At 36.7% G+C, this 21,837-nt stretch overlaps 1 protein-coding gene across 5 annotated transcripts in view; it reads left to right on the top strand.

The window, feature by feature from the left end:
* Window positions 1-21,837, top strand: part of STK26 (serine/threonine kinase 26) — a 52,213-nt gene that overhangs the window by 26,944 nt on the left and 3,432 nt on the right. For 2 of the 5 annotated variants that reach the window (XM_003272615.4, XM_003272614.4), the window contains exons 3-9: window positions 3,598-3,828; window positions 12,761-12,817; window positions 17,550-17,658; window positions 17,748-17,905; window positions 18,802-18,987; window positions 20,406-20,554; window positions 21,605-21,698. In XM_003272615.4, coding sequence (XP_003272663.1) covers window positions 3,598-3,828; window positions 12,761-12,817; window positions 17,550-17,658; window positions 17,748-17,905; window positions 18,802-18,987; window positions 20,406-20,554; window positions 21,605-21,698 — 984 coding nt within the window. Of the gene's footprint in view, window positions 1-3,597; window positions 3,829-4,420; window positions 4,487-9,916; window positions 9,929-12,760; window positions 12,818-17,549; window positions 17,659-17,747; window positions 17,906-18,801; window positions 18,988-20,405; window positions 20,555-21,604; window positions 21,699-21,837 lie in introns of those variants that run through there. The other 3 variants (XM_003272616.4, XM_003272618.2, XM_030807080.1) reach the window with 3 other exon arrangements.

Raw genomic sequence — 21,837 nt, forward strand, 5'->3', positions numbered from 1 at the left:
AGGTGATATAGGTGGTAATGTATAGCCAGGATTGGAGAGCACCTAGAGAACTTGTAAGAGTTCTTTCAGCTCTCTGTTTCTGTGGTTTAAGTATCCAAGAAGACTTCTTCTATCTGCTCCTGACTTTGCACAGGAGACAAGCAAGATGTTCACCTAACATTGCTTCCTTTTGGACTTCTTCAGAGTATTTCCATACTAAATAGTTGTTGTTGTTATTGTTGTTTTAGTGGTAATGATACCTTCTGAATAAGACTTAAATTTCTAACAGTGTACTTATAGTTGAAGAGTGCAAATTCAAGTTAAATAACAGATAAAACAGGGCCAAGGAATAATCTGATTGCCCTGAGGAGGTGGATCTTTGAGGTTTTCATTTTCGTAGCCCTGTTTTGGTATGGCATGTGGAAATCGTCTGCCATTAATAAGTCAATATGAGCTTAATTTAGCAGTTCCTCCTATTTGACACTACAGAACATAGAGCTCTTTTTTTTGGGCAGCTTTGAGAAGGCAACACAAACGCAGATAGAGTAATAAATTGTGATTTTTGCAGTAGAGGTAAGGAATATTTAGAAATTTCAGTATTTTTTATTATTATACTTTAAGTTCTGGGGTACATGTGCACAATGTGCAGGTTTGTTACATAGGTATACATGTGCCATGTTGGTTTGCTGCACCCATCAACTCATCATTTATATTAGGTATTTCTGCTAATACTATCCCTTCCCAAGGTCCCACCCCCTGACAGGCCCTGGTGTATGATGTTGCCCTCCCTATTTCCATGTGTTCTCATTTTTCAACTCCCACTTATGAGTGAGAACATGCAGTGTTTGGTTTTCTCTTCTTGTGTTACTTTGCTGGGAATGATGGTTTCCAGTTTCATCCATGTCCTTGAAAAGGACATGAACTCATCCTTTTTTATGGCTGCATAGTATTCCATGGTGTATATGTGCCACATTTTCTTTATCCAGTCTGTCATTGATGGGCATTTGGGTTAGAATTTCAGTATTCTTAAAAGAGTATTTGATTTGGATGGAGAGGGAGCTGACTTTTCTTAGAGGTTCCAAAGAATGATGGGAATGATTAGGCAAACTAGATTCTTTATTTAGGTGGCTTTTAATTGCATTCCTTGGGATGTTTGCTATTTATTTACTTGATCTTTGCCCTTGTGATAAAAGCAGGAAGGAAACCTGTCTTAATAAAGCCTTAGGATACTTTGGTTTAAAATGATGAAGGGGGAGTTATAACTTTTGTATTATCTATCAGGGATTCAGGATTAGTAAATGGGGCAGGGGTCTCTATCCCTTAGCTAGGTAGGGAAGTGAGGTTATATTAGTGAAATCTTGTTTTCATGATTCCCTCCACTCTGAAAGTTGGTGTTTTGTAGGAGCATTGTTAGACCCAAAATAAAAGAGTAGGAAGTGCAAACATTGGGTAAATGATGGATCTTTCTCTTTTTCTGTGTCCAACTTGCTATTCCTCAATTTAAAATCTCAAACTATATCCATGGATTAGAGTTTACTTCAGTGCTTCTTTAAAATGCAAAATGTGACCTCGTTTTAAAATTTTTGATTTACATATTTGCAAGAACCCATTTATTGTAGGAAGCAAGGAATAGCCATATCCTCCCTGAGGTTGATTGTTTCAATCAAATCCTTTTAAAACACTAACTAGGAAGTTTAAGAGTTCATTTTTTTCCTTAACGACAGAAGATTCTTGTTATAAAGTTAATGAATACATATACTTCCCAGAGTGTCTTATCAGAAGATATATCCTATGTATCTTCAAATAAATGATACATTTCCAAATTTTAGAATTGTTTTATAACTGTATCAGAAAAACAGAAATACTTTTTTTCCAAAGGAAGTTATAAGGAGGTGAACCCATCACCAAGCTATGTAGTAAGTATTTTTTCCACAAGGTATTACAAAGCCAAGAACCATCACCAAAAGTAGGAAGAGGTAACTGCGGGTTAGCCACTATGTATTAGTAGTCACAATGAAATACAATGTCTTGGTAAAAGAGGACACCAAGGAAATCAATAATGATGGCAGTCAAGTTTTTGAGAAGGTATTATAACAAAATATGGGCATTAAAAATGCATTTGCAACCTACTGGAAGCCGAAGCTATTTTTAAACGCCCATATGGAAAGCTCAAGATGTGTTTGTTCCATGTGGGTACTGGAGGTGGGTGGGGATACACAAGTAGCTTGCAGTCTCAGAGACTTCTATATGGAAAGCACAACTTTTAGAAATGGAAAAAAATCCAATCAGAGAGAATGGGGAAGCTTATAAGGTAAACAGGTCATGTACAAACTGTATTTTAGGCTGTGTAAAAAGAGAACTTGGTGAAATTCTTTAAAAGCAGTCATGAGTTTTGGAGTTACCTCAAAAGGTAGTGGTTTACTGGAGTAGTAGTGTGTGCATTTGGTGATCATGGTGCAATGAACTTGATAAGAGAAAAACAGTATTTTCAATGGCCTCTTTGTCTAATAAAGGAAGATAAAAGGGACATGCTAACTCCATAATTGTCTTCTGAAATTGATGATGAAGTGAAACTAGGTAAAACTGTAGTAAATGAACAGATATTCTAGGTCCAGTTAACAAATTAGACATGATAGCTCACCAGAACTTTATAGAATCCTCTTATATTTTGAAGGAACTCAAAGTTTTTGATTAATAAAGCACTTAATGTGCTTTTGGCAGGGTTGGCAATCTTGAGTTTCTACTTGATCAGCAGTATATTTTCAGCAATATGAGTTTAAGTAAGTATATAAAGTTTGTCTTGGGGTAAAATTTTAATTCAAAATTGTATATTATAAGATACAGAATATTTCTGAATCAGGAAACAACAGTGAATTTATAAATCTAAGTCATGCCTATACATTTGTTAACCTTAAAAGCCTATGTTTATTCCAGATTTTATTGTAGTGAAGTGTTAAATTATTCTGGATCTTCACTGTGACATGAGTTGTAAAAAGTTCAATGTATTACCATTTTCTCATGATTACTAGCAATTATTACAAAGGTATAGAATCTTAGTTCAGCTATTGATGATAACATTACATATAGATAAGATTCCAACTAAAGAAAAACAAAGACCTGTAAAGCCTGGAGTCTTTTCTGGTCTGTGTTATTTAGATGGCGGTTTGGAAGTGTAGCTAAGATGATTGGGATATCCGAGTTGGAGAGAGAGGAGTGTTAAAAGGTAATATTGGCAGAATGTTAGAAACTTAAACAGTTCACCTTAGCTTAGGTTAGATATTCTCCCACTGTTGCTACATTTGCATTAATGTGTAAACTGTGTATAATCAGCGGCTTTATTCCAAAAAGTGCCTGATGTTTTGGCATGCACTGGATATATTTGCTGTGTGAGAATGTTTGTGGTAGCAGGATCAGCTAAGCTCAGTTAGTGTGTATGATTCACTAGAAGATGGACTAGCTGCCTGTTTGGGATTACAATTGTTCTAACAAAGCACAAAGGAGTTTGTATGCTTTTACAAAAATTTGTTACTGGCTTATGTGATTTATTTTCCTTCATTAAAAAAAATTTGATTCAAGACATTTGTGTTCTTTCTTTTTCTCTTTCCCCACTCCCTTTAGAATAACATAGCTGATCCAGAAGAACTGTTCACAAAATTAGAGCGCATTGGGAAAGGCTCATTTGGGGAAGTTTTCAAAGGAATTGATAACCGTACCCAGCAAGTCGTTGCTATTAAAATCATAGACCTTGAGGAAGCCGAAGATGAAATAGAAGACATTCAGCAAGAAATAACTGTCTTGAGTCAATGTGACAGCTCATATGTAACAAAATACTATGGGTCATATTTAAAGGTAATGTGTGTGCTGTATTATTTAAGTCATAAGGTATTTTCATTAGAAGTTTTTTAATTCTATTTTTTTGAAAGGCAATGTCTTAAATTAGGATTTGGCAGTCTATGGCCTCCAGGCAGAATCCAGCTCCATTTATAGTGCCAAATAAACCGTTGTTAGATTTAGCAGCTGTATCCTGAATGCATCCCAGTACTCAGCTGCACCCCTTTTCCACACCTGAACTTTTGGTTTGATGGAGGAGCAGAAATGCAGCTGGTCCTGGAGACATCCTTTGTCAGGAAAGTGCTATCCCCCTGGGTTTCCAGACACTATTCTCAATGGTCTTGACTGTCTCAACCTCAGAATTGATGGGACATGTAAGTATGTCACTTATTTCATTGAGTTATGGTAGTTATTTACACATTTCTCTTCCCCACCAGGTTGTGAGCTCCTTCATAGCAGGGAGTTTAGCTTAAGCAGTCCTGGTACTTACATTCCTTAGCACAGGGTATGGCACATCTTAAGCACGTGGTAAATATTTGTTAAAATGGAATTAAGTGGAATAACATCTGCCTCCCCCTCCAAATAAAAGTTGGATTTGTACTGGTTCCAGGATCATGGGATTAGCAGACACCTAAAGTTCCAGCAGATGGAGATGTTACTACATAGCAGAAAACTGGTTGGTAAAACCCAGTGGTTCTTGGGTTCCTGAGTTAGAAGTCAGGATTCGTGTCTGTTGAAATGTGAATAATAAATAGTTGAAAAAAAAAAGCCCCTACGAACTCTAGCTTAGTTTGGAATTTGAATCACTTTAAAATTAAAATTGTTTATCCTTCATTTGAAGGATTGGAAAACTGTATTGCAGTTTTTCAAATGAAGGCTGTGCTAGATCTTTGCTATTTAGGGTTTAAAAGGAGGGAAGTGTTTGTTGTTACTGGTTGATCTATAGGCCAAAAAGAGTATATGTATAACTAATTAAGCTGTTGGCCTGCGCAAAAATTAATGCTATCATTTTATGCTCTGCTGACCAAATAAAACTTCGGATATCCATCTATACCTTTACCAAATAACCTGTCTTCAGGTTCACAGATTCTTTCTTCTGTTTGATCAGTTCTGCTATTGACACTTTATTGTATTGTTTCATTTCATTCATTGTAATTTTTCAGCTTTAAAATTTCTGAGTTTTTAAAATGATTTAATCTACTTGTTAAATTTATCATTTTGTTCATTTATTGTTTTCCTGATTTCACTTGTTTCTTTGTATTTTCTCGAAGTTTGCTGAGCTTCCTTGACACAATTATTTTAAATTATTTGTCAGGCAGTTTATAAATCTCCATTTATTTGGAGTCAGCTACTGGGAAACTACTGTGTTCTTTTGGTGGTGAGGTGTCTCCTTGGTTTTTCATGTTTATTATTGCCTTATGTTGATTTCTCTGCAGTTGGTAGAGCAATCGCCTCTTCCAGACATTACAGGTTTCAATGTGAAAAGACCTTCTTCCTCTGTAGGACAGTGTGAGAGCAATGGCTGGGTGGGTTGCAGTGGTTCTGGCTCCAATGAGGGCATAGGAGCATAGTCCCTGTGCGGCTTCGTCACTTGAGATTAGTGTTGACAGAGATTGCAGGGATCCTCAGTGGTCAATACCTTGGGTGTCTACAACAGTGGTGAGGGCTGTTTGAGGTCTTTGGTGGCAAGAGCTGCTAGGGTCCCCCGAGTCTCTTTTTCTTCCACCAGAGAAATCATAGCTGAGTAGATCCCTTTTGGCATTGGGTCTGCTTGTGGGCCCACTTGAGGTGGCACTAGTGTCTAATGAGTGATGCCCATGGAGTGGCCACAGAACTAAGGCTTCAAGCATAGGCGTATCTGGAGGGACATGCTCTGGGGCCCAAGCCAATAGTAATACCAACATCCTAGGTACAAATACCCCCTACTGCTGCACAGAGCTACAGTGGCCCTGAGGGTGGCGTGGTGCCTAGCAGTTTGTAACATCTGAGCTGATGTCTGGAGCATAGGCACGCTCAGAGGGACCTTGTCTCCAGAGCCTGGGATGTGAGCTAGCTCACTATGGCAGTGATTGGCTCAAGTATCTGAGCTGTGGGTGGGTCCAGTGCAACCACTCAGCTGGTCTGGAGTACAGAACACAGGCTAGCTTTCAGTGGTGACTGTGTGGATGTCTGGAGCATAGGCACACTCAGAGAAACCTTGACTCCGGGGCCCTGGGGTGTGAGCTAGCTCACTGTGGCAGTGGCTCCAATATCTGAGGTATGGTTGAGCTCAGTGAAGACACAGAATCTGGGTCTGGAGTGTAGGCACTAGTAGAGCGGCCATGACTCAGAGGTCTGGAGCTGCACCAGTTTTCAGAGTGGTGGCTTCTTTCTCCATGTGGCTCAACAATGTCTTCTTCTTGAGATGAGAGAGTTTGTAGTCATGTATCCCTCTCTGGGGTTCCCTGGCAGAAATGGCTGTTGGCTACCTCAGTAGCAAGAGATGCCAGTGTCCTCTGCAGAGCAGGCCACTGGGGACCATGATGGCTTCTACTGTGTAGTGATACCAATAGCCTCCACCTTTCATCTTTGTTCCTAGACATTTCCTGGCCTCTCAGGTATGCTGATGTCATCAGTGATCCTTTCTGTGGAGATATTCTTTCTTTTTTGCTCCACTGTGTTGCTGCAGATTGTTAAATAGGCCCTTGAATCCTTCCAGGGTTACTTGGGTTTGTGGATAGCTGTCTATATTTGGGGGCTTTTTATGTATATGTGGAGGGAGGGGGTGATTAAAACGGTATCTCCTCTGCCGTCTTAGTGACTTTGTCATCGCTTTCCATCTATCTGTATCTATATTAGTTAATACTGATATAGAAATTTATCACAAATTTCACTGCCTATTTACAAAACCTGACTTATTCTAATATTGGATGTATGTGGTATGAATGCATAGTAGAATGAATCATTAAGCAGCCAAACAGCCACTATATATTACACACTGTATTAGATGCTGAAGATATAGAAGTGAACAAACTCACTACTGCTGTCAAGGCACTCACAGTCCAGTTTTGCACTGAAATGATGCTAATTTTATGATTAAAGTGTGTACAAGGTATAGATGATGCACAAATAAGTAAGTAGTCACTTCTGTCCTTTTCAGGAGTGGCATGAATAAAAGGCCTCCAAAAGGAGATGATAATGCTAGTAATTTCTATCCAATTTCAACATTTACTTCTAAGTGTTAGCTATTACTCTATTTTACTACATACGTAATTATTTGCTCCTTTGTGTGATAATTTTGCTGTCATATTTGTTCCTAAAAAGCTAATTCAGCCCATCATATTCTTTTTTAAAGATCTCATGAGTGATTACGCAGTCTCAGTAGTTTTAGGTTCTCCTCCTAATTCCCATACAATTCCTTGGTGGTACATAGCCCCAGGAATTTGTTGTCGTGTGTGTGTGTGTGTGTGTGTGTGTGTGTGTCTGTGTGTGTCTGTGTGTGTATCATTTGCTCATTCTGGTTTACTCTTTCTGGATTGAATCCCAGTATTTCCAGGCTCACTCTAGGGCAAACCTGAATCCTTGCTACTTTTAGGCACCTGTGACAAATACACTATTTTTGGTTGCTGACCTAAAATATTAAAAAGCCCTATTTAAAATGGCTATTCCATAATATATTGAAAATTGGTACTGATATGGTTTGACCATTTTATTGGTTGCTTATTTATTCATATTCAATACTCCCATGGAAAATGAGTGACAGCTCTATCTTCTTTTCCTAAGATTTCATATAGAGTGTTTTTTAAGTAGCGCAGTAGTATACATGTACTAGTCACCCAGTATTTACTTAATCTTTAAATAATTAAAAACTAGTTTTTTGTTTGTCCCAAATTTTGATGGTAAAGTGTACTCAGACCAGCCAGTGCTACAAAACCATTGTCCAAGATAGCTTCTTAAGGGATTAAATCAAATTATTTTTATCTCCTTCCCATCATTAACTAAACTCTATGATATAAAACACTACTTTGAAGAACATGTTGCTTCATGATAAAATTGTAGAAATGTGCAGCTGGCTTATGTTGATTATTTATGTTCTGAATCTATTTAAAGTAAATAAATGTGTGTGTATATACATATGTCTCTCTACAAGACACACACAGAGTGTGTGTATATACACACAGAGAAAGAAATATTCTATAATCTTACAACGTTTTCATACCATTTATTTAAATCACTTTCTTAAATTGACCAACTCATTTATTTTCCATTTATATTACAACATAGTATGACTGTGTGGGTTTGTATTTTTTTCTAAACTAAAATCACGTCAAATAGAACAGGATTCTGTTTCATGTAGTCAACATAAGTCAAGGCCACATCCTCTTTGTACCATCAGGGGACTGTGTTATCAGTCAACTTACATACTTATTGTGGCCCATTGTTCCATTTCAGGTGACATGGAGGATTTTGAGAGTCAAGTTAATTGAACAAACTGGGAAATGGGTTGTTCTTACACAGGATGTCATCCATAACTAAGACCTCACTGTAAGCTGGAGGAAAAGGTTATTACATCTGAGAGAAAATTATATGCTCTTTGAAACTGTATGCAGTTGTAGTGATTTCCTTGAGACATGCAGAAAATGTACTAGGTATTCATTTTAACTAAGCTCACTGTATAACTTTATTTTTAAAAACAAGAGTTAAAAACCAGACAAACACATCAGTATGACCACAGTTCACTGGGCAGATTTTAGTTCACTGGGCAGATTTTCCTGACAAAGTTAGTCTTTATGAAGAGTGCTAAAATAAGCAAACCCTTCCCTTCTGATCTCATAATATTGGAATCATCTTTTATAATCCTTAAATATTTTTCTAGTTCAATGTAAATCTTAAAATGACACTCAGGCATTGAATAGAATTTGAATCATGCCTTTATTTGCTGCTGAAAATTGCCTTTAGATTTCTATGTATGTTAAGGAAATATTGCCTCCCACCCACCATCACCAATATTTATGAAAAAAAAAGAATTGAATGAAGTAAAATATTTCAGAATCGTCTGTATGGCTTTTTGGCCTTCTCTTTATTTTTCACTGAAACCGTATGTGCTTACAGCCAGTGTATGTATGCTCAATGCCTCTGGAATATTCTTTTATTGTTAACATTTGTTTTGGAGTTCTCTTATAAAACTTAAAGAAAATGGAGGTTGGAAAGTTTGTTCCTTCTTAAAATGTTCTTTTCTCAAAATAGGAATAGCTTTAAACTTAATATACTACACCTCTAAGAAGCCCCATGTTAGATTCAATTCAACAGATGCTTATTTATTAATGCCTACTATGTGTATTCCTCTTCTTTTGCATATTGTGGTTAATCTCATCTACTTTAGTCTGACAACTTCTAAATTGATGTCTCTGGTTTCATCCTCTCTGTTCAGCCCCAGATAGGTGTTTATAACTTGCTTCATATTAATAGCCTGCTTATCTGTGAGTACATCAAGTGCAATAACCCTCAAACTAGGGAGGTAGCATTTGAACTAAGTCTGGAGTATGATTTTGGTAGGGGTTGGAAGGTGCGAGTGGGGTAGGGACACAGCATTCCAAACTGGAAGAAAATGACTTAGAAGTGGTAAATTTTCTAGCCATATTCTTGGCAAGATGATCTCTACTGTCATTTCCAGTTTTATAAAATCTTATGTGCTGTATGTTTTTTTTTAATCAGGCAAAGTATACTTAACACTAATTTTGCCATTTTAAGTGTACAGCTCTGTGGCATTAGCTACATTCACATTGATTTTGTGTGTCTTTGTTTGTTTTTTGGGTGTTTTTTTTGTTTTGTTTTGTTCTTTGTTTTTTTTTTTTTTTTTTTTTTTTTCTTTTTTTTTGTGACAGGGTCTCATTCTGTCTCCCAAGCTGGAGTACAGTGGCGCAGTCTTGGCCCACTGCAGCCTCCACCTCCCAGGTTCAATTGATCCTCCCACCTCAGCCTCCCGAGTAGCTGGGACTACAGGCATATGCCACCACACCCGGCTAATTTTTTGCACTTTTTGTAGAGATGAGGTCTCCCTATGTTACCTAGACTGCTCTCAGACTCCCGGACTCAAGTGATCCTCCCACCTCGGCCTCCCAAAATACCAGGATTACAGGCGTGTCGTGCAGCCCTCACCACCACTGATTTCCCGAACAAATAAGGATTCCTTATTTTCAGATCTAGAAATTGAGTAGTTGTAATTTTAATGCTTAATGGTATATACTAACTTTGTAAAGTCACATTTCAAGCTTTCTATGAACACGTTTTACTGACAGACAGTTGGCAAGTTTCTGTTTTGAATTAGTACGAACAAAAAGGCACACACTGTTTTTAACTTGGAAAGCAGGTGCTTTCATTCATGCAGAACTACAAAATAGGCAGGCATGTTTTATAATATCTTTTTCTTTTAAATGTCAGGCGAATGGGAGGCTCTCTGAATTCATATGATAGAGTATAGTACTTGTTAGAAACAAACTTGTGGCAAAAGAAACAATTTTTAACCTATCCACCATTGTAAGAACCACTTTTTTCTTCTCTTGGAAAAAGTATAAAGGTATGTCAGATTCACAAATCTCAGGTTGTGAGTGCCCAGGTTCTATACACAAATACAAGTTATATGAACCTTTCCTAGAACTCCTCTTCGCTCACCAGTATTGTGGGAATTTATTTCCTCTATTTCCTAATGTAGACTTCACTGCTAACCAAGACTCTCAGCTTTCTGCTCGCAGTGCTTGCTGGTCATCTATGTCAGGACAGAGTGGATGTCAAGATTAGTGGAGGTTTGTTACATATGTATACATGTGCCATGTTGGTGTGCTGCACCCATTAACTCGTCATTTAGCATTAGGTATATCTCCTAATGCTATCCCTTCCCCCTCCCTAAAACTTAAAGTATAATTAAAAAAAAAAGTTTCAACCAAAAAAAACCAAGTTTATTGTATGTGCAACTATGTTGTTTAATTTATATTACTGATGTACAAGAGTTTCTCTTGACTATGCACAGAAATGGAATTCCTGAGTCTTGTGAATAATAAACTTAAAAAATCCAAAAAAATAAAAAGATTAGTGGAGGAAGTGGTAGGGGAATATTGTTCCTCCATTTCTCTTACAAATTCTACATAGTGTCAGCATATGGAAAGGAGAATCATTTTGTCTTAATTGAGCCCTCCCTTCGTGATCCCTAACCCTAGGCCACATCCCATTCCCCACACTACAATGTCAGTTCCACTCTGATTCTTTAACCCTCTCCCATCCCCTAAGCACTCATCATCATGTCACTGGATTCCATTCTCTGCCTTGATAAAGTCACATCCTCATGGAGATGCCTAGAAATTTTAAATTGGACTCCTGAATACCTCCCAGGGATTTTTGAGTTTGAGGGCTACTGGCAGTAGCTTGAGAATCTTCACCCCGCAGCTGGGGTTGTAAAGGTGAGAAATGTGTTTCTGGCATCCCAAGTTGAAGCACCATGCTGAATATATTTTTCCACTTGAAATATTGTTAAGATACAAATAGTAGTGAGTTTCTCTGGTACTTTTCATGCTATACTATGAATGAATACATTTGTGTGAAATTGTCTTTTGGGAGGACTACCCCAGGAACTTAGGTATTATTTTTATGGGAAAATGCTTGCTTTTAAAATTCCAAACATCTTACTTAAAAATCAACTTTTGGAACACAGTCCAGTCACTACTTCGCTGCTGCCAGTATAGTAAAGCCAACCATTCTACTTCCAGTCAGCTCTTTGGTCCCACAAAAATTCAGGGAATACCACTCATGAAATGGTAAGGAGAGAGAGGTGTCCCTTGTATTTAAGCTATAGCTAAAACAAAAAGGGTTTAATGGTTTATTCCAGTGTTTAACTGATGATACTGAATGGTATGTGTGTGTGTACACCTGTTTTAGAATTTGTATACATATATTCCTCCCGGGAGCCCCATTTCCTCTTGTTCAGCTCACAGTGAAGTTAATTCCACGTGGAGAAAGCATATATTTTTAAAGCTACACTCTCTCTTTTTCTTATCCATTTACATCAGAGGTAAAATGAACAATATTCTTTCTAGGTTCCGTGTGTGCCAAAAATGCCTTTAACCATAGCTGATAAAAGTTTGAAGTACATCAAAACAAATGAAAGCCAACAACTGAAATAAGGCAAAATATCCATTGTCCTCAGACTCAAACCCAAAATTTCTACAAGCCCTCATTTACCTCCTCATTCTTTAATGTAACTATCTTTTCTTTCCAATATCATTCAAGATAATTGTTTAAAGCTTTGTTTTTTATAAAAATTACTAAAAGTTCAACAATAATAAACAGTACTTTTATTTGTTTAGCTATATCATAGGCAAAAAGGTATGGGGGTAGTCTAAGCTCAGAATTTTAATTTGGAATGTTCTATGGAAAAAATATATTCTGGGTTCCCAAGCAACCATTTTTAAACCTACATTTTAGAATCTGTTCTTTATTTTTATTTTTTTAATTTTTAATTTTTGTGGCTACAAAGAAGGTGTAAATATTTATGAGGGTACATGAGCTATTTTGATAAAGCCATATAATGTATAATGATCACATCAGGGTACATTTACTCTTTGTGTTACAAACAGTCCAGTAATACTTTTCTACTTATTTTTAAAAGTATAATTAAATTGTTATTGACTATAGTCACCCTGTTGTGCTATCAAATACTAGATCTTACTCATTTTCTCTAACTACTTTTTGTACCCATTAACCATCACCAACTCCCCCTCCCTATTATCCTTCCCAGCCTCTGGTAACCATCCTTCTATTCTCTATCTCCAAGGGTTCAATTGTTTTAATTTTTAGCTCCCACAAATAAATGAGAACATGCAAATAGAATCTGTGCTTTAGTATGTGAGATTTAACATTTTTGCTAGTATGTTATTTTGGCTCAGGTTTGTAATTATCAAATTGTTTCATGGCTTTACAGGGGTCTAAATTATGGATAATAATGGAATACCTGGGTGGTGGTTCAGCACTGGATCTTGTAAGTATTTTAAAATAATTACACACAGATGCAAATGTGTGCATAGGCACATACCTTAATTTTTTAAATTGAAGATTAATGGCTTTTGGGCACGCTAAGTGGTTGCTTTAGTTAATATGTTCAAATTAAATTATTTTTTCATGACCACTACCTTATGTAGGTACAGATGTATTGTACGTTTGAACATGTTGCTGGCATTCTAAGACTATATAAGAAATGCAAATAGCTTAATAAAATAAAGTCTCCCAAATTAGAAGGGGATGTGTGTATCCATTGCTGTCAAAGTTTGACTTTTGCAAGCTTATCCCTGAAAAAAACTGAGTTTTCTTAGATTTTTAAAAAATATGTAATTGAGATAACTGTCACTAAAAGTGATTTTTATGAACTGAATGTTTGTGTCCCCCCAAAATTCATGTGTGGAAATCCTAATCCCCAATGTGATGGTATTAGGAGGTGGGGACCTTGGGACCTAATTAAGTCATGAAGGTGAGTTCTCATGACTGAAATTACTACCCTTATAAAAGAGGCCCCAGAGAGCTCTCTGACTTTCTTTCCACCACGAGAGGGTGCAGTGAGAAGAAGGCTTTCTGGAAACCAGGAAGAGTGCCTTTACCAGACTTGAATCTGCCAGCCCCTTGAGCTTGGACTTCTTTCCCAGTCTCCAGAACTGTGAGAAATAAATATTATTTAAGCCACCCAGTCTGTGGTATCCTGTTATAGCACCTGAATTGACTAAGATAGTGGTACTAGGGTTCTAAACAAGGTAGGCCTACAGATCCAGTTCTTCACAGAGTTCTCTCTGCCCCTCTATAGATTATTTGGAAATGTGATGGCATTTTGGGTTGTCACAATGACTTAGAAGTGCTCCTGCCATTTTAGTGGTCATGGATCAGAATGCTAAAATCCTGCAGTGTGCAGGAAAATTCAACCCAATGAAGATGCATTCACACACAGAATGCCTTTGAGAAACACTGGTTGTTCCCCAATTTAGTGTGATCCTATCAGTGTTGAGTTTCTTTCCCTTCCTTAAAAATCTTTATTAATATGATACTATGTTTAAAATTCAGTATGACTTATGAGAGGCAACTTAGTGTAGTAGAATGACCACTGGGCTGGCCTAAGGTGTTTGAGGTTATAGGTCTGGCTCTGTGCCTGTGAACCAGGCACAAACTTCCTGGACGTAGGTGTTCTATAAAACAAAGAAGTTGCACTAAGTTATTTCTAAGTTCCCTTCCATCTTTAATATTATATGATTTTTTTATTTGCATGTTTCTGCCTTAGAAATTATAGAGTATTCTGTTTCTAAGAAAGTGTTTTGATTAAAATAATCAAGTAATATTTTAATTCTTATTTTTTTAGGTGCAGATGAGTTTTCCTAACTGAAAGTGATTAAATATTTTTAAAAGGCTTTAACCTTGACTGCCAGTAACTCAAAGTTTCAAATAATTTTATGAACAGAAATGACTATAAGAGATTTTCTTTCCTTTAGGCAGAACCATATTTAAACCATTCTAAAGAAATGGTAATTAAACTTGATGGAGAGCCTCATCTACTACTAGGAATTCATGTCAGTTTAATCAGTTGCTGAATTTGGTAATCTTTCCGTGTGTCTAATCTAATTCTTATATCTTAAAGCCTGAGTTCGTTTTTTTTTCTCTCCTCTCTAGTGAGAGAACACCACTGATGTTTCTTTGTGTAATAATCCTTCATGCGTATGGAGTCAGGCTTCATTCTCCTCTTGAAGTTAAATGATCTCATTTCTATTTGTCTTGTCACAGAGTCATATTATTCAATAGTTTTTTCATTAGCTCTACAAGAAGCCTCTCAATTGTTTCATGATCCTCCTTCCATTTTTCGAATATTAAGAGCCCTTTCCAAATTTATCAGTTGTCTTATCTGGTCCCTCAGGGTGCTCACCATGTCTCTTCCCCGTTTTGGAAGCACTGGCAAAGCTAGGCCACTCTGTTCAACAGGATCACTGATAGCAATGTTAAGCAGTGAACACTGGCCTAACCCCAATCAATGACCCAAATCTGTGTCCCCTAATAGTAGTTTGGTCAGTTTTATGAAATCTCCAAGTTAAATGATTGTGAGATCTTAATCTCATCCTGCTATTCTGAACTCTACTTAATAAAACAAATAGCCATTAATAACAGTTTCAATGAATGAAAAATGTTGTTAGTACTGTATTGGTTAAGAATCAAAAGCCCTAGGTCATAAACCCAGCGCTAACAATGACTGCCTGGCAAATATTGGGCAGCCCTTTAGCCTCTTTGTGTCTTAATTTATTCACATGTTAAATGAAGAAATTGAATCAGTAATCTCTAATTTTGTGTTCTTAGCTCTAAAATTCAATAATATTGTGATTTAATTAGAAAACTCATTTAACTAGATTTTACAGGGAGAGCAGATAATGAGAAAAGGTGCTATTCCTTTTTCATGTATATTCCTGTACAAATAAATGCTATCATTTGGGGGAATCTAAGACAGGATTAGGTGTAGAGGAAGGCTCTGCTACTAAGAACAAGAGGAAATAAGAGGGATGTTTAGCGGAGAGTGTTTCTCAAATTAAACTGGTGCCTGGTACCTAACTAATGGAATAACATAAGATTACAACTTGTCATTTATGTCAACATTATACAGCGTCTACCTTGAGTCACTCCCATTCTTGAAAAACAATTTATTGTATGTGAGCAGACTTTGAGTATATTGCACATCATTTTATTGAGTTTATTATGCTCCACTTCTTTCCAAAAAGAATCGTGGTGGCTTGCAACAAAAACACATGTAATAAGATGACTAGAATAAAACATGAGCCCCAAGAAAAAAGAAACAATATGCTAACCATAAGAGAAGGCATAAAATAGCAGACTGCATTAGGGACTGGCTGGAAGTTAAAGTGTGACGAAGATCCATGAGCTCACGAATGTACAGTCTTCGAAAGAGTCAAGGTCCCTCTCCTGCATATTCTCACTTGACAACAGAGGCAAATTACACAAGGCAAGTACACTGCCCTGGGACAGAGATATTATCTGTTAGAGACATGGCAAGTTCTTCAGTTATTGGAGAAAAGTTCAAATGGAGAAGTCTCCTTGCCACAGGGTCTTTCTTCCCATCCTCCTCTAGCACCCAGTTAATTGAGATTTCACTTTTATTGAATTTTAACATGAACCTAAAATATAGCAGATAAGCTCATGAATCTTTAGGATCCCCTTTTTGTTGTTTTTACTTAAATATTTTTAAAAACTTCTGTATTAGGCAATATACTGGCTTATTTATGTTACTTTTAGATGTCCTTCAGAATGATAGCTAGTAGGCATTACATTAATCTTGCCCAATCACTTAAAATAACCAAGGATATACCTCCTCTGGCCTTGCCAATGTCCTATGATCAGATGATACTAATTACTGATCTTAAGTAGTGTGACGTTTGTCCTTCAGTTATTTTGTAGTACCTCAGAAGTTCATTGCCAGCCATTAATAAAATAGTATGCCATTTTCACCCTTTCTAGAGGACTTTAGAAACTATTTTAATCACTACTGTTTAAATAGAAACTTTGGGGTGGAAGTTGATAGATTTGAAAGTAAATAGATAATGTTACCTGGGAAAGGGACCTATTGAATTACAGACATCCCTGGAGTATACTATATACCCAGACCACAGTTAATATTAGATGGTGAGACCAAAGTATGAGTTCTATTTTAAGCTGTTAAATTTCAACATGAAAGTGCCCTTTATTCAGCATAAATATGGCATTCATGAAAGATGAAATACACAAGGTGCCAAAGAGCTGTGGATCCCTCCCAGTGTGAGGCAGAGTGGGCAGTGTTTAATTTTCACCACCTCTTCCCTCCTTCCAGAAGCAAACAGAACTCTACCTCGGCTCTGACTTTAGATTCCCACCCTTTCCTGTAATAATATTGTACAGTCCACTGTTTGTGCTTTATGAGGTACCAGAATTTTAAAATAACCATTTATTTTAAAGAGGGATTTTCAGATATTCCATTACAAGTTCTCCTGAAACCTAATCATTGCTTTCCTTGTATTCCAGTTGGAACTATTGGCTTTGGTACAGGGATGGGGAAATAAAGGGATATGTGTTACATTTATTTGAAAAACATTATCCCTCCATGATTTAATTTTTTTACCATCATAGTCTGAATAGTTTAATTATTATATTCTTGGCTAAATTTACAATTTGAGTTTAAAAAAGGCTATTCTTTACCATATTATTAAAATACATAAATGCCGATTGATATGATCAAATAGTTGCTGTGGAAATCTTATGGATTCTCTGACCTAAAAATCAGTTTCGTGTCAATATGTAGCAACTTTTTCACAGCAATTGCCTGAATTTAAGTAGCTGATTTCTCTTTTTTTCCATCTAAAGAAAAGATAGTTGGTTCTGTCATTATGTAAGCATATTTGTTCCATCTTTGATGTAAATATTCAGGAACCTCAGAATTTGAAGCCTAGTATATAGGTAAAAGGGCTCGTATTATCTTTCATTAAATTGAATCATTAAAAAACCTGTTCAGCCCTTTGACTGAACTCTTTTGCTTTCTTCCTTCACATTTTACATTTTTCCTTCCTTGTTTAGATATTGGTTTGATAAACAGAGCGGCATCATGTGTCTAAGTGATTTCTTCATTTCAAAGATACCAATTTTGAATTTTATGTTTCCAAACTTTTACACATGTGTGTATGTGTGTGTGTGTTTTTCCCCTTAAGCTTCGAGCTGGTCCATTTGATGAGTTCCAGATTGCTACCATGCTAAAGGAAATTTTAAAAGGTCTGGACTATCTGCATTCAGAAAAGAAAATTCACCGAGACATAAAAGGTATACAAAAGTCTAATATGAACCTGAGAAAAACAGAAGCATTCTGAGCAAGCTGAGTTTTTTCTTTTCTTTTCTTTTTTTCCTCCTAGCTGCCAATGTCTTGCTCTCAGAACAAGGAGATGTTAAACTTGCTGATTTTGGAGTTGCTGGTCAGCTGACGGATACACAGATTAAAAGAAATACCTTTGTGGGAACTCCATTTTGGATGGCTCCTGAAGTTATTCAACAGTCAGCTTATGACTCAAAAGTAAAGTATTACCTGTACAAACTGTTTTGAGCTTGTTAATAAATTATATATGGCACACTATCCTAGTTAATACACTGCCTTATTTTTCCTTGTTTCACAAGTGTTTCTTAAGCTAGAGTTATGTCATATTTTGCTGTTTAATCATAAATTCCCTCGCAGCTAACTAATATTTGCACCCTATTCACTTCAATGGCTTTTCATCCCACGTGGAATATAATCCTAAGTCCTTTCTGTGACATATAAAGCTCTACACAATCTGGCCATTATCTGCCTCTCCAGTCTTATCTCCTACCACTCTCTTCTAGATTATTCATCCACAGTGGCCTCGTGGTTGTTCCTCAAACATAGCAAGTACACCCTGGCCTCAGGACCTTTGCACCTGCCCTTTCCTCTGTCTGAAAAAACCTTCTTCCCACAATCAGGTCTTTGCTTAAACATCACCTACACAGGGAAGTCTTCCCTGGCCATCTTATGTAAATTTGCAACACCCTTGTCCCCATGATTCATTACTCTCTTACTATACTTTGTTATTTTCTTCACAGAAGTTAGCACCATCTGGCACCATATTATTTATTTATTTATTGTCCTTCTTAATAGAATGTAAGCCCCTTAAGAGCAGGGATTTTTGTCTGGCTTATACACCACTGAAATCCTCCATTCCGAGAAGGGTACCTGGCAGAAAGTATGGAATTCATTATGTTTTACATAAATGAATTCTATTAATAAAAATTTATTAACACCACATTTTCTTGAGAGACAAGTACTGTATAGCCATTAGGTTCCGCAGACTATTTTGTGGTAGTATATTGGAATGGAGTTTCAAGGTGATATACATATATATGCATATGTATATGTATATATATATATATATATTTTTTTTTTTCCTTTTACCTTAGGCTGACATTTGGTCATTGGGAATTACTGCTATTGAACTAGCCAAGGGAGAGCCACCTAACTCCGATATGCATCCAATGAGAGTTCTGTTTCTTATTCCCAAAAACAATCCTCCAACTCTTGTTGGAGACTTTACTAAGTCTTTTAAGGAGTTTATTGATGCTTGCCTGAACAAAGATCCATCATTTGTGAGTATATATTGCTATTATTACTATTTGTTTTCTATTATTAGATCTACTTATAGCAAAGACAGCTTTTCCTGCAATAGGGAATACAGTGCATGTGAGAATTGTCTAAGATCCATCCAGGAACCTGGTTCGTCCTTCTGTATTGCTGTTTCTATTGAGTTCTTAACCAGATTCTTCATTCTTTTTCTCCTTAACCTTCATTTTTTTCTTGATCCTCAGCTTCCTCCTTATTCTATTCATTATTTCCTCTTTCAGGGGGAAATAAATTTGAGAAATAAAGTTAACTTCGTATTATGTCATTATTAAAGTGTATGTATAAATACAATGATTTTTATTCAACTGTTTTCATTTTTCATGAAAAGTTATATTTGGGTTTAACTATTTTTTTTTTTTTTGAGACGGAGCCTTGCTCTGTTGCCCAGGTTGGAGTGCAGTGGTGCGATTTTGGCTCACTGCAACCTCCATCTCCCAGATTCAAGCGATTCTCCTGCCTCAGCCTCCCAAGTAGCTGGGATTACAGGCACCCGCCACCATGCCTGGCTAATTTTTGTATTTTTAGTAGAGATGGGGTTTCACCATGTAGGCAAGGCTGGTCTCAAACTCCTGACCTCTAGTGATCCGCCCTCCTCAGCCTCCCAAAGTGCTGGGATTACAGGCATGAGCCACCGCGCCTGGCCAGGTTTAACTATTTTTATTTGGTGTTTCGAAACTTCAATGTGAAGTTGTATACTTTTCCTAGGCTAGTGAGCTCCATTCATTTACTTGGTGGATTCAATTACAGTTGTTTTACTGTTGTTGAAATAAAGCTGCCTTGTGACTTTTCGAGATGGGAAATACACAAGAGCAGTCCAAACTTGATATAACTATTTTTAAGTTGATGATAAACATTCTCATATTAATAAAATGGAGGTGGAACATCCTCCACAGCACCTGGTGTTTGCATTTAGATGCAATAGACATTGATTTCTGATGGAGAAGGGATTATAAGATATGTGTAGATAATAACAAAATTACAGCCTTGCAAGTTTTCATCAGGTTTTTTCAAATTTACAGTAAATGTGATTAAAGTATTTTAGAACACTACTTTGAAATGTTTTTAAATGTTTACTTTCTAAATACTGTCATGTGTCTCTCTGCTTTTGAGAAGGCCCTGCCTGCCGGTTTGCTGGTGGGTAAGCCACCTGCTGCCCACTGGGCTTTAACAAATTGGGACACCAAAGTAGTAGATTCAATGTGGTTGCCTTGAGCCACTTCAGTAATAGAATTAGCTATTTTCCTACAGCATTTTAGTTGTTCTTATGTCTATAGACATACCTTTATACCTTTCAGCTTAGTAATTCAAATGATATTTTTTAACCATTCCTTGTAATCATGAGTTCAACAATTGTCATATGCAGCCTTGATCTTTTTATCCTTAGCGTCCTACAGCAAAAGAACTTCTGAAACACAAATTCATTGTAAAAAATTCAAAGAAGACTTCTTATCTGACTGAACTGATAGATCGTTTTAAGAGATGGAAGGCAGAAGGACACAGTGATGATGAATCTGATTCCGAGGGCTCTGATTCGTATGTACAAATTATTTAATTTTTATCTAGGCAGCCTGTTTAAATATTGTATATCTTTTAGCTATGCTCCAGTGTGCTTGTTCTAGCATAAAATATAAACCATATTTTGAAATTTCACCTTAGAAACTGCAAAAATCTTTTTCAATCACAGTCTGTGGAATACAATGAAGTTGGAAACATGTTTTTCTTGGAAGTGAATAGCTCTAGTTTTAAATGGTCTTGGTCTAACCCCTAGTGGATACTTGAGTATATTACAAAATTTTGGAACAGGATTCAGTTAAAGGTGTTATATTAGTTTGCTCAAAGTAATAAGGAGCTGTATTTTCTCATACTTTGATGGCAACCTGCAAAATCCCTCTAAAGAACTGACCTCCAGGCCTTTCCCACCTCTTGGCCATGTACCAAACCAAGATCAGACTGATACATTTAAATATTCATTTAGGTATGATTTTTATTTCTTGAAAAAGTTGTAGGGTTTTATAACAGCAGCGTTTACATTAAAAATTCAGCCTCTAAGTCCGTCAATTAATTTAGACTAGGAAAGTCTGTATGCTATGCCAGAATTTAGTCCTCCACCAGCTGAACTGGCACAAAGGCAACACCAAATTTCTTTAGATACTACTCTGAGATTCTTCCATTTCTGAGAAATTGCCTAATGTTGGAAAGGGATAAAAAATATCAGAATAATTTGTGCCCTATTCTAATGGGTGTTAGCCTTAGCTTCCCATAAGAGTCACTCATGGAACCTTAAAGCAATCACAAGCCACACCACTGGAGACCCTGATTCAATAAGTGGGGAGTAGTGAGGGACAGGTATTTATTTATGGTAGGAGGTCTCAATGAAGCACACATAGAGTTGAGAACCACTCCACTACTACTCTGTAGTAAAATGTAGTATTCACCTGAAGCTGAGATCAGATGCTTTTTTGCATCATGAGTTTTTAAACATTGGGACAATTATCCCTTTAGATTCTACCTGCATTGATTTGGTATTTTTGCCAAGCTGAATCATTTGGGCACTTATAGAGGTATCTTTGGCAATCTCTTTAGGGAATCTACCAGCAGGGAAAACAATACTCATCCTGAATGGAGCTTTACCACCGTACGAAAGAAGCCTGATCCAAAGAAAGTACAGAATGGGGCAGTATGTATATGGAGACAATTACTTACTCTTCATACAGTTTTTCAAACTATGTAGTGAGATTATAATGGCCGAAAATTATTACCATTGAATACTCCTAAATGCCTGTCTGCCTCACTGTGTTTGTAGTATGCTTCATTTG

Source organism: Nomascus leucogenys, chromosome X, assembly GCF_006542625.1.
Source record: "Nomascus leucogenys isolate Asia chromosome X, Asia_NLE_v1, whole genome shotgun sequence".
NCBI classification, from domain to species: Eukaryota; Metazoa; Chordata; class Mammalia; order Primates; family Hylobatidae; genus Nomascus; species Nomascus leucogenys.